The sequence below is a fragment of the Gossypium raimondii genome, chromosome 10 (assembly GCF_025698545.1).
Source record: "Gossypium raimondii isolate GPD5lz chromosome 10, ASM2569854v1, whole genome shotgun sequence".
Classification (NCBI taxonomy): domain Eukaryota; kingdom Viridiplantae; phylum Streptophyta; class Magnoliopsida; order Malvales; family Malvaceae; genus Gossypium; species Gossypium raimondii.
Window position 1 is genome coordinate 12,028,663 of NC_068574.1, and position 14,173 is coordinate 12,042,835.

Below are 14,173 nucleotides of genomic sequence, written 5' to 3' on the forward strand. Positions count from 1 at the left end.
GCTCAGTTTATAATATCCAGGTCTCGATACCTCGTTTTGACCCAATTTACCTAATACTTTCTTTTAAATCACAAAATTCACTAATTCAAAATATTTCTAAAATCACGCTTAACTTATAATTATTAATTACTACATTTTTTAACTTTTCATCGAATTTAGTGATCTCAAATCAACATTCGACACTCTTGAAAATTGGGAACATTACAACATTATTTTAGTACATTATGTTTGAAATGTATTAATTTAGTGTGTTTTTAAATAAATTTCAAAAATTAACCCTTATTTCGCCCTTTGTTCACATTTTCTTGTAATTTTATTACTTTCAATAAAAATATATTATTTTATTATTTTATTATTTACATTATTTTAGTACATTATGTTTGAAATGTATTAATTTAGTGTTTTTTAAATAAATTTTAAAATTAACCCTTATTTCGCCCTTTGTTTGTATTTTTTCTAATTTTATTACTTTCAATAAAAATATATTATTTTTGTATTTTATTATTTTACATTATTTCAGTACATTATGTTTGAAATGTATTAATTTAGTGTGTTTTTAAATAAATTTAGTAAAAACTCTTATTTCGCCATTTATTCGTATTTTTTACGAAGCCTCATTGTTTCAAAAATATATTATTTTCAGTATTTTATCATTTTACGCTATTTTAGTACATTATGTTTGAAATGCATTAATTTAGTAAAAACCCTTATTTCGCCCTTTGTTCGTATTTTTTCCGGATTTTATTACTTTCAAAAATATTTTATTTTCGTATTTTATTATTTTACATTCTTTTCATATTTTATGTTTTCTTAAATATATTTTTATTATTTTATTTTAATGCTATTTTTCTAAAAAACTCATTACAACATGCTAAATAAATTTCATAAAAAGTTATCTAATCAACATAGAATGTACATACCATGGGTTTTTCATGCTAAATAAATTTCATAAAATATATATTCTAAATAAAATAATAAAAAACATATAATGTACATAACATAGATTTTTTACATAAATATTACAAAAAATTAAAATAATACAAAAAATTATCTTTACTTATTTTTTTCTTTCTTTTTCCTTCTCTCCCTCTTCTTCTCCTTTCCTTTTCTTTCTTTTCCTTTCTTCTCCTTTCCTTCCCTTTTCTTTCTTTTTCTTTCTTCTCCTTCTTTCTTCTCTCCAGTCGAATGGTCCCCCCAACCCAATATAAGGGCTGGTGCCGCTTGTGGCAGTGGCACCTTTGGTGCCGCCTGCCCTTTGGCGTGTCACCTCCTTCTTGACTTTTTTTAATCATTATTTTTTATACCATTTTGGTAAATAAAAAAATTTATACTATTTTAGAAATTTTTTTATTTTTATTTTTTGAATTATTTTGGTAAAAAACCCAGAATATTAGTCAAGAATGGCCCAAGAAATTGTAAACGGTATGTATTTTTCAATATATGTATTTTATTTTTATTATTTTTAATTTTCTTTAAGGTTTATTATTTTTATAATTTTTTAAATGATGAAAATTCTAATTTTTTTAATTTTAATATATGACTACATAAATAATTGAATAAAAAATTAGGGTTAAATTGTTTGAATTTGACAACTACTCCTACATTGGACTTGAACTATTTGTTTGGCTCAAGTTAACCCATGAGCTTGGCAATTGTCCCTATATTTGGGGCTCATAAATTTGACAATTGTTTTTACATTGGGGTATGAACTTTTTTTTTTATCTAAGTTAATTCATTATATTTCTTTGAAACCCCTAAAATTTAAGCTTCAATGTGGAAATGGTTGCCTCGTGCATGCCCTAATATGAAAATAATTACCAAGTTTAGGAACTAATAACTTAAACAAAAAAAAAAAGTTCAAGTCCAATATGAGAATAATTGCTTAGTTCAAACTCCAATATAGAAATAATTATAAAGTTCAAGACTTAACTTAGAAAAAAAGTTTAAAACCCAATGTAGAATTTATTACCAAATTCAAACCCCAAATAATAATTTAACCCAAAAAATTACAATAAAAATAAATAAAAACCGTGCATCCCATTAAAAGGAAAATGGTTTGAATAGCTTTATAAGAGGAAACATTACATTAAAAAAAGTTTGAAATTTATGAAGCAAGCCTAAGCTTTCGTTCTTGGGAAAGCTTCTTAGCAAAATCAACAAGAGCTTCTTCATTGGTGGAAGACTCTCCTTCAACAGCTTCATACTTGCCGGTCACCCAATTCACTCTTGAGACTGGTTTCTTTAACAGCTTTGCCCCAATTTGCACAAGATTTTTCAGATTTTTCTCAGTTGCAATGTCTACCGACGATGCATCCCCCGTCAATGTGTCGTCCTGTTTTGCCACCAAAATGAGTAGAAATATTATATAACCACTTGTGGTACTCCCTCAAGTCTGTTCAATATTTGAGATGGAGGGCTTCCATAAAGATATTAGGTTTGAAAAATAACGTTTAAAGAAGCTACTTGGCCAATGAACCCTGGTACCTGTATACGAAGATAATTACACTCGGATTGAAAAGAGTGGAAGAGAGTAGCGGTATGGAAATCAACCATGTCGGAGCTTGCGTCGAAAAACACATCAATAATCGGAGTTTTGCCACCGTTGTACAGCCAGTCGATCCTACCCCATTTGGATGCCGCTGCTGCATTGTATTTCTCTTCATGCTTGGCTGCACCAGCGCCCAGTGACAACACTAGCATCCTCCTGCAATCGATCGCCTCATTTCCCACAATCTCACTCTTTTCCTTCCACATGTCTTTGGTAATCTGGTTTATAGCTAGCAATGTCTGCAAATATATTAAATACTTTTTGTTTAAATTTCATCTCTTTGAGAATGTGTCACTCATGCATGTGTCCAACATAAACCAACAAGCCGAAATGAAGAAATCGTACGGACAGGATTATTTGCAGCAACTCCGCCGTCAATGAGATCAAATGTGCGGGTTTTACCGTCAGCATCTTTAGTTTCAAAGTAGTGTGCCGGAAGATAAGTGGGAGCAGCGGAGGTGCTCATGCACACATCAGCTAACCTTGCATTCTTCGCAACATCCGACTTTGCCTGTAATTACAACTAGAGAAGAAAAATGTAAGAACATAAGTTGGATTCTTGTTTAAATTGAAATGGGGAAGCTCCATAATAATCTAAACCTACATCGTTGGTTGAGAAGATGACTGGCTGAAGAAGCTTGATATCGAAAGCTGGGATAAGCACATTTGTGAGTGTCTGTTTGAGTGTAGTGTCTTGTAATAATTGGTTCGTTAATGATCGTAGGTACTTTCCATCATATTTGGGACCCGAGAATGTTGCTTTGATTGAATTCCCCATTGATGCCAGGAAATTAAAGCGACTAAAGAATAAACAAATACGTTAAAATTGATTCTGCATAAAGAAATTAGTAACAAAAGAGAAGCAATATTGCCATTAGAATTCACCTATGCTGGGGGAAAATCTTGGGGCTATGCTCTAAATAGAAATTGCTGATATCTTTTGCAGCGAACGAAGGCCTGCTCTGTTGGTTTGGAGTAGTAAGCGTGGTGGCTATCAACCCACCAGTGCTTGTGCCTGCAATGAGGTCGAAATAATCTGCAATTCTTGCATTTGGTCCATCCAACTCCTACCAAAACATAACTCAACCACATGTAACAAAACTTTAGCTTGTGTTTTCCCGACATATGAGTATAGAAGACATGATTTCTTGTGAAAAAATTAAGTAGAGATTCATGAAGAACCTGAAGCTTGGTTTCAAGGAAAGCAAGAAGAGTGGATGGGATAATGCCTCGAATGCCACCTCCATCAATACTCAGCACCGTTGTCATCTTCCTTTTCGCAAAAGGACTAGCCATTTTTTTTTAACCCCAACCCAAAGATTGAAGTTAAAATACGTGATTGAGTTATGAGAAGCATCCGAGGATCAAACACCGTATTTATAAGGAATTCTAGTGTGAAAAAGCATGAATATTGAAGACCATCATCATCCATTGTTGAACCCCATGGTAATAACCCCTCACCTTCGTTGAAGCTTATTATTATTCTTATTCTCTTATTCTTCTTATTATTATATGAAGCCTGTTGAAGGTTTTAAATTATCATTGTGTTGTAATCGTCTGTTTAATTGTAAAATAAAATAAAATTCGTTCACATGTCACACGTTTTGTGGTTAATTTATTTAGTCCACCCGTGATTTTTGGGGTTTTTTTCCAGTTTTTTATTTGATTTTTCTATTTTCGTTTGGCTGTAAATCTAAATTTTTATTTGATTTTGCTAGGTGGATTATTCTCCCAATAATTCCATCCCGCAACCCTTAATTAAATATAATAAATATTATTGTGAATATAATCTCCACCAGATATACATAATGTCGAAACTAGGGGTGAGCATTCGATCGAATCGAATCGAAAATTTTTGAGTTAATCGAGTTTTCGAATCTCATTTTATCATCCTAACTTTATTTGAAGTTTTCTCGAATCGAGTCGAGTGAGATGGAATTCGAATCGAATCGAATGGAATCGAATATATTTGTTCGAGTTAAATTTTAAAAAATAATATTGGGTCCTTGTAACCATTGCCACCCATCGTAATAAAATTTGTCCACCTTAATCAATTTTTTATTAACTTTCATCACCTCATAATTTATTTATTAATTTTTTATATACTGGTTAGCTTATTTGTTTGCTTAGTTGTTTCAATTATCTTGATTCTTGTCACTATGTATTTTAGAATTAAAAATATATTAAATATAAAAATATGATTTTTTAATAAAAGTTATTTTAAAAATAAAATGTGAAATTGATACTAATATAAAATTTTAACACGAATATTTTATGGCATAATTAAGAATTCAATTTTAATATAAATATTCAATATGACTAAACAATTCAATAATATAAATAATATAAAATGTGAAATTTAATTTAACAATATAAATAGTAGATATAAATAAAATTATTACTATTTATGTTTAGTGATTTTTTTTGGATAATTTTGAATTTTTATTTGAGAGTAAAGGGTGAGAAGTAAAAGTTTAGGGGGAAAATAAAAAGTTTTGGGGAATAAAAGTTTGAGGGAAAGTAAATAGGGGGAGTAAAATTTTGGAGGGAAAATATTAAAAAAAATGGAGGGGGGAGGGTTTGGGGTAGATGGGAGGTGGGATGAGAAGAGAATAAAAGTTTTAGGGGAAAAGTGGGAGGGAGTAAAAATTTTGGGGGAAAATAAAAGGTTTTGAGGGTTTTGGGGAGTAAAATTTTGAGAAAAAGTAAATGGAAGAGTAAAATTTTGGTGAGAAATGGATTTTGGGTAGATTGGGGGGTTGGGAGGGGAGGGGAGTAAAAGTTTTGGGGGGAAAGTGGGAAGGAGTAAAAGTTTTGAGGGAAAAGTAAAAAAGTTTGGAAGTTTAGGGTAAAAATGTAAAATATTATAGTTTGATATTCGAATTATTCGAGTTATTCGAATTCAAAAACTCAACTCGATTCAAACTCGAAATTCGAAAAAAAAATTGAGTTGATTCGAATAACTCGATTAACTCGAATAACTCGATTCGTTTAACACGAAATTCGAATTTTTTTTCGATTTTTTCGAGTCGAATTGAGTTTTGCTCACCCCTAGTCGAAACCACTTTTTTGAAACAAAAAAATAGAGTTGACTTTTATTTTAAAGATAAAAAACGGGAGTCGCCACCGATATTTTTTGAGGTGTGATCGGATCACCTTGCAATTCAATTGTTTTGATAAAACATTTTGATTTTATTAAAACAATAACTTTGGTCTACGGAATTCAAGAAAAACGGGTTCCGGAGTTAATTACATGCGAGGAAGGATTAGCACCCTCGTCATGCCTAAAATTGGTACCTAATCAATTAATTAATCTCTTAATATCAAAAAATTGAAAATTCGGAAAGAAATTTAAAAATATAATCCTTTTAAAATCACTTAAAAATTTAAGGAAGGGTGCTCTTCTCGTTAATCGAGAAAATGAATTATATCCCGTGAATTAGGACACAATATCTTAAATCCCAAAATGAGAATAAATACACACAAAAAAATATTTTTATAAATTTTGATCATCTCGGTTTCAGAGAAGAAATCATATCCCGTAAGCTGGAACACGGTCTTTTTCTGATTCCCGAGATAATTTTTAAGTAAATATGTGTTTTTTTAAAAAAAGGTTCGTATATTTGGAATTATCGAAGAATCAAGACCCCGTAAATTAGGGTACGATCTTTTCGAAAATCCCAAATACCGAGTGTTACACTACCTTGGAAGCTTTTGAATAAAAACGATTTCAAAACTAAAACCATATTAAACGTAACTTTTTGAGCAAATAAAGCGCGATGGAAATGATAATGTACAACGAGAAGTGATAATTCGTAAACCAAAATATACACTAGTGAACGACAAATAATCAATAAATACTATATGAAATGATAATATCAAAATGAATTTCAAAGTAAATATTGTATAAAAAATCAAAATATGTAATATACAAAATAATATATATTAATCTAAATAAATAATACATATGGAATGAAAAATTGAAATAAATAAATATATATACGAGTTTGAAATAGATAAAAATGAAGATAAAAATAAATACTATATGAAATGATAATATCAAAATGAATTTTCAAAGTAAATATTGTATAAAAAATCAAAATATGTAATATACAAAATAATATATATTAATCTAAATAAATAATACATATGGAATGAAAAATTCCAAATAGATAATATTATATATATATAAAGATATATGTAAAAAGTTGAAATAAGTAAAATATAATAAATTATATTATGTAAAAATAGGATTTTTTAAAAGAAATATATATATATATATATATATATATGGAAATAGGTAAAAATAATAATATGAAATCAATAATATATTATGTATGTATATGTATGTATATAAAATAGTTTAATATAAATTGTATACATATAATATTGAATTTAGATAAAAATATATAAAATAATGCATGAATTTGAATAATAATACATGAAAACTAAAAATATATGAACAAAACTTTAAATAATAATGTACGATAAATTTAAACAATATTAATAATGGATTTAAAATAATATTAAGCATAAATATTAAAATAAGGTTAGATTTAAAAATTAAATATATAAAAATAATGGAATAATAAATACTTAAATAAATTAAAATGAGCAAATTAAATCAAGCTAATAAGGATTAAAATGGATTTAAAACAAATTTAGAAAGAAAAAAACAAAATTAAAAATAAAATAAAGGACCAAAGCATGATGTGCGGATAACATGGGGGCCAAATGGGAAATATTTCCTTTCCCTCAAAACGCAACATCTTTGCACGGACCATATTGGAATGAAACATAAAATGCGTGGCCACATTTAAATGAAATAAAATGATCGATTTGAAAACGTTATAAAAGCATGGGGCTATTAGCGCAAATTCACCATGCGGAATAAAACACGCGGATCTGGGACCAATGGGTCGGGAAATCAAGTTAATGGCCGCTAAACGGCGTCGTTTTGACACTAGGAACCCTATCTCAAAACGGCGTCGTACTGTATTATTATTTAAACAAAAATTTCTTTAAAAAAAATATTAGCAGCCTATGTTTCAAAAAAAAAAGAATGGCTCCTTCTTTTTTCTCTGCCAGGGTTTTGAAACCCTCTCTCAGGCCACTACGCCTTCGCCACAATTCCACCATGAACGATGGTCGGAGCCGCACCACAAAAGGCTTTTTGGCTCTTTTTCTAGCGGATCCGAAGGCAGGGCGTCGCGAAGCCAATAGGTAAATCTTCTTTTTTTCTATTGCTTACTGTATTGTTTTTTAAAAATGAATCGCAACAAAGAAGAAGAGAGGAAAAAAACTGAATATCTACCTTGAATCTCCTTTTTTTTTATTTTCTCTGCTTGTTAATACGAACTGCTTCTTTTTTTGATTTCTCCATCCCTTTTACAGATTTGCAATCGACCTTATATAGTCGAAATAAAGACATAAATAATAAAAAAGAATACAAAATAATCATATTTTCTATTATTCTGTTACTCGTTCATTTACTATCATTGTAGCTTCTTTTTTTGCTGTTATTGTTTGTGCTTGTTGCAGGTTCGGCCAGCCTGGAGTGGAGGCGCACGTGTGGCTGGGACGAAAGGCTGGTGCATGCGGAGGGCAGGAGCGGCACCTGGATTATTCCAGGAACCCTAGGGGTTTCTGAAAACTATTTTTTCGGGCTTCAATGTAATTGGGCTGGGTATTGGGCTATTTGGGTTAATGGATTTTTGGGCCGTGTAAATGGACTTTTATATGGACTGCTACTTTATTATTTTTATTGGTTTATTTTAGTTTGGTTTTAATGGGCGCGGGCAGAATTTAGGTTTTACAACTAACCCTCTTTGCTCGTTGTCGTGTAACGAGAATTGAACAAAGTCTTCAAAAAGACAAATTTTGCCCGGTCTCACCGAGTCTTGACCTCTCTTAGTGCTTCTCTTCTTCAAGTAGCCTAATTCTAGCCCACTGCGTCTTGTTGCTTCGATCCACTCTACTGTAACTTCAGATACGACTCGTAGCTTCAATCTACTCTGCCGCGACTTCAAAGGGGACGAGATTTGTGGTTTTAGTCTGTTCCACTGCAACTTCAGGAAAATAAGACTTATTATGGTAGATTTAATCCGACCTATTGCAACTTCAAATGTATAGGATTTGTCGTTTTAATCAACTCCACTACAATTTCAGGGAGATAGGATAGGTGGCTTCAATCTGCTTCACTACAACTTTAGGAAGATAAGATCCGCCATAATTTGTAGCTGCCTTCAGCTTTAATCTGTTCCACTACAACGCGAGGGAAATAAGATTCGCTGTCTTCAGTCTCCTCCACTGCAACTTCAGGGAGATAAGGCTGGTGGCTTCAATCTGCTCCACTGCAACTTTAGGAAGATAAGATCCGCCATAATTTGTAGCTTTAATCTATTCCGCTGTAACGTCAGGGAAATAAGATTCGCTGCCTTCAGCTTTAATCTGTTCCACTACAACGCCAGGGAAATAAGATTCGTTGCCTTCAGTTTTAATCTACTCCACTACAACGCCAGGGAAATAAGATTCGCTGCCTTCAGCTTTAATCTGTTCCACTGCAACGCCAGAGAAATAAAATTCGCTACCTTCAACTTTAATCTGCTCCACTGCAACGCCAGGGAAATAAGATTCGCTACCTTCAACTTTAATCTATTCCACTACAACGCCAGGGAAATAAGATTCGCTGCCTTCAACTTTAATCTGTTCCACTGCAACGCCAGGGAAATAAGATTCACTGCCTTCAGCTTTAATCTGTTCCACTGCAACACCAGGGAAATAAGATTCGCTATAATGACTTCAATCCATCCCCTTGCAACTTCAACGGTATAGGATTTGTGGTTTCACCGATCTATTCTCTAGGGAACATGACCTGTAGAATCCATTTTATGGGCCTATTCATGCCTAGTGATTAGGATGTTATGATTGGAATGAAATCAAAATCTCCTAACTAGATGTGTATGAATGAATGCAGAATGTCATGAAAATGATCTCTTAATGTTTGAGTTGTTATTGCTCGTTGTTTATTAAGGCTCCATCATTGACGTGTTCTTGTTCGGCTAGTACCTTCGACAAAAGACCCAAAGAAACACACAACCAGTTTGCCCCACTGTAACCTCAAGGTTCAACCGTACTTCTGGGTCACGAGTCTTGTGCTATTGAGACCCAGGGTATAAAATCTGACACTTTTTCCATCCTCTCCTACTGCAATTCAAGAGCATAGGATGTGAATCCTCTTCCATCACTTTGGTCATTTACACCACTATTAGGGTGTCATGATCAGATGTTTATGCACAAATGTAGAATTCCCTTCTCCAAGAATAACTTCTTTTTATTGCTTGGCAATCATTGCTTGTTTGTTTATTAAAGCTTTATCACCGACACGATGTCTTGTCGTTTTGTTCAATCAATATTTTTGACAACAAAATTTGAAGAGATAGTCTTAATTTAGACTTTTCCTTCTCATATATTTCAAACCTTTAAACCTGGTGCGTTTTAAACAATAGTCCTATTTCAGGTTCTTGTATTATTTAGAAACTTCCAGAGTAATATTTAGCACTTTCTTTGTGAAAGTGTTGTTAGTCCATTAATCATTATTCCAATCCAACATGCTTGCAAAAGATTATTACACTGGATAAGAATAAAATTGATTTGGAGCATAGCTCGGAATGAATAAATTATCAAGGATGATATAAAAAGGGAATTGATTGGGAACACGTATCTTGAAAAGAATAAAGTATTCCAAGAATAGCAAATCCATACCCCCTGGTAGTAATGTGCAGAGCTTTAGTGGATCTCATACCCCCTGGTGGTATTTCGCCATCGTTGAAGAAAATGAAGTTATCAGCACTTATGTTATTAACCAGCCGATCTAGTTTATTGACCGAAATATCATTGGCCACTTATGTCTCGTTTAGCACTTTCATCAATGCACTTCGGTGTACTTCCGAACTCAAGAGTAAAGCTAATACAGATATGCGAGCTGGTTATTTATGCAACTGTTCCACAACACTATACTCACCGTGTTTCAAAAACTTTATAAATTCCTTGGCTTCCTCCTCTTTCACTGGCTCATTAATTAACGGCTCAGGTTTGACTGCTTTTCCCTTCTTTTGTTTTACCGTTAGGGATTTTCCTTTTTTAGGTTTTGTTCGGGCATATAACGGATCGTAGCGTCTCCCAATACGCGTATGAGAACCTGCATCTTGATCTTTTTTTAAAGCACTGGCTAAACTTGTAACAGCCTGATTCTGGGCCTAGTCGGAACAGTGGTTTCGGGACCACAAATCCGACAAGGGAAAATATGACTATTATTATATTTTTATGGTCTACAATTTTACCGAAAAATTTTGTAAAAATTTCGTTCAAAAATTTCGACGTTTGGGCACTCAATTTAGTCAAAAGGACTAAATTGTAAAAAGTGCAAAAGTTGAGTTCTACATGTTAGAAGTGTCAAATTGTTATGAAATTCTAAATTGGGGGTCCTTATGTGGTAATTAGACCATTAGTTAATTGATGGACAAAAATAGACATAAGAAATGGGTGAAATAGATTTTTTTAAATGGGGGGCATTTTGGTCATTAGTAAATAAATAGAATTAAAATGGGAAAAAGATGGAAAAATGGTGTCCATCTTCATTAAGTTGCTGCAAAAATTTGGAAGACACCATAGCTAGGGTTTCTTTGCTTTCTCAAGCTCATAGTAAGTGCATCCTAGCCCCGTTTTTAATATTCTTTGCATTTTTGAAATCCTCGTAGCTCTGTTTAGCTTATTCTAGCAATATTTCGTGTTAGGGTTCATATTTGGAAAAATACCCATAGGTGAAATGTGTTTATTTTGCTGTTTTATGGTAGAATATGAAGCTAGAAATTATGTTAAACAACTTTTGCTAAGCGATTTTAAGCGAAAACGGGTAAATAGACATAATCGGTAAAAAAATACCTAATGTTCAAAAGTGTGTGTTAGAGTGGGAATTTGATGTTGCCATAGAAGGGAAAAATTTTCAGCATGTCATAAAACATAAGAATAAGAGATGAAGTTTAATTTTCGAGCTTGGGGACAAAAGTGTAATTATGCAAAAGTTTGGGGGCAAAATTGTAATTTTTCAAAAAGTTTGGTGGTGGATTATTTTAATAAATGTGAACGTTAAATGAGTTAAATTTGCTATTATAGATCAAGAAAGACGAGAAGACTACCTCAAACAGGGAAAAGAGAAAGTAGTGGAGTAAATTGCAAAATTACGATATTTTGCACCGAGGTAAGTAAACATGTGAAATAATGCATTATTTTGATATTATTTGATATGTGTTGAGATTTATTTGAACATAGAATAAATATTTGGCAAGGATACTAAAAATGCGGCTAAGTGGGGAAAGGTGGTAAAGTGTTGAAAAACACGGTTTCCGGTTGAACACTCGGAATAGGCCGGATTACATTGAATAAAAAGGGGGTTGCTAAGTGCTGATTCCCCCAAGGGGTTGCTAAGTGTTGATTCCCCGAATCATTGGTGGTTGTTAAGTGTTGATTCCACCATATCTTTGAATGTGAAAGGGGTTGCTAAGTGCTGATTCCCCAATTCATTGGTGGTTGCTAAGTGTTGATTCCACCGTATCTTAAATGTGAAGGGGGTTGCTAAGTGCTGATTCCCCCGAGGGGTTGCTAAGTGCTGATTCCCCGAATCATTGGTGGTTGTTAAGTGCTGAACCCACCGTAACTTAAATGTGAAAGGGGTTGCTAAGTGCTGATTCCCCGATTCATTGGTGGTTGCTAAGTGCTGAATCCACCGATAACGGTTAACATTCCGAGTGTTCAACGAGTAAATTGGGAAGGTGAATATTTATAACTATGGTGGACAAGTTTATGGGAGGAATATTGGGTTTGATACTTAATCAACCCATGGGTAAGATGGGAGGAAGTATCAAAAACTACAAAAGAGCAAATTAAATATAAAACTGTTTTGAACAACAGCAGTTGGGCAACTTTGAAAAATCACCATAAATGGTGGAAAATGAATTGGAGGTTGAATAATATATGAAATTAAATCTGAGTGAGTCTATTTTCATATGAAAGAAATAGAGCAAGCAAAAGAGTTGTATATTTGGGGATATTTGAATTTATTTGAGACAGGGCTGGATTGATTTCGAAATTCCCTGTTCCAACTTTGTAAAATCACCAAATATTGTACAAAAATAATTATGGCCTAACATTTATATTCCTGGATTCCTTATTGAGTCTATTTTTAATAGAAACAAACGAGACAATTGTTTGAATTTTTTACAGAGAGTTAAGTAAATTTTAGTAAAGGGAGATCAGAACCGTCAGGCAGTGAAACAGGGGAATATTTAAAGAATAAACTGTACTAATTTGATAAATTAAAAATTCTGAAAATTTTATGATGGAAATATATATGAGTCTAGTTTTGGGGAAAATTTACGGAACTTAATTTGGAGTCCTGTACCCCCAGATAAAAATAAATTAGCATCTGTGACGCAGAAAGACAGTTTACTGGAAATTAAACGAACCTTGAAATTTATGTGTGACTAAAATTATGTTGCTATGAAATCATGTGGGAACTTTATTTATTTGTCATATGTTTACTTACTAAGCTATATGCTTACTCGTTTTTATTTTCCCTTGATTATAGTGACATCAGCCAGCTCGGAATTTGGACGAAGTCAGATAATCATCCACACTATCATCAACGCTTGGGTATTTTGCAACTCATATTTTGGAAACATGGCATGTATAGACGACTTTATGTATCATGGCGTAAACTAATATATATATGTTTCGGTTTAAAATGTTGGTATTCATTATTAAATAAATTGTGTTTGGTCATACAACTGTTTTTGGTTGGATTATTAGATTTGTTTGAAAGTGTGATTGAAAACTTACAGGGGGTTGTATGTAAAAACAAGCAGAAATGCTGTCAAAATTTTAAAAAAAATAGTAATACCTCATACTATGTTCCATTAAGGAATACGGGTAAGGGGTGTTACAAAACCCACCATTCTCGGGATTGTCACATTACAATCATAATTCTAGGGAACCCTCTTGCTATCCTTATAAGCAAAAATTACAGGTTTCTGAATTATGATCTTTGGTGTCACCTATGCTCCAGCTTCATTATTTTTAGGTCGCGAAATGATGAGCACAGGATAGTTGACTTTTAGAACCTCGGTCGTTGATTCTGACGTGTATATACTTCCCTCTTTTTTAACTTTTTCACAGAACTCCATCTCTTTATTGTCCATCATGCCTTGTTGGATCCTAGCTAGTTGCTCTTGCATCTGTGCCTGCAGTTAGTCTTGTATCTCCCTTTGGAATTGTTCAAGTCTTTCCAATCTTTGGTCCGTGTCTTTTGTTTTTGCTCGGGTACCGTAACAGTATTTGGTTGGTAGGTTATTGTTGGTTTCCAGATTAACTGAAATAATTTTAAAGAATTAGGCTATTTTGGTAGACTTTAATGCATATGATGTAATGTAATGTAATGCAAATGCATGAAATGAATGCAAAAATGTGTTGATTCCGATTCAATTCCATTTAGAACAAATTACTAGAAAACAAATTTCTTTACATAAAACAGATACATGCACGGCCTCGCCCTCATACTCTAGGAGAAAA

General features: G+C 32.7%; 1 protein-coding gene across 1 annotated transcript; it reads right to left on the minus strand.

The window, feature by feature from the left end:
* Positions 1 to 1,942: 1,942 nt before the first annotated feature.
* On the minus strand, positions 1,943 to 3,981 carry LOC105775270 (patatin-like protein 1). The gene is made up of 6 exons (XM_052622757.1): positions 3,731 to 3,981; positions 3,434 to 3,615; positions 3,153 to 3,348; positions 2,898 to 3,059; positions 2,485 to 2,787; positions 1,943 to 2,332 (listed from the first exon to the last, which is right to left on the minus strand). Exons 1-6 carry the CDS (start codon positions 3,842 to 3,844, stop codon positions 2,105 to 2,107), a joined length of 1,185 nt encoding a protein of 394 aa, XP_052478717.1. The 5' UTR covers positions 3,845 to 3,981; the 3' UTR covers positions 1,943 to 2,104.
* Between the last annotated feature and the right edge of the window lie 10,192 nt (positions 3,982 to 14,173).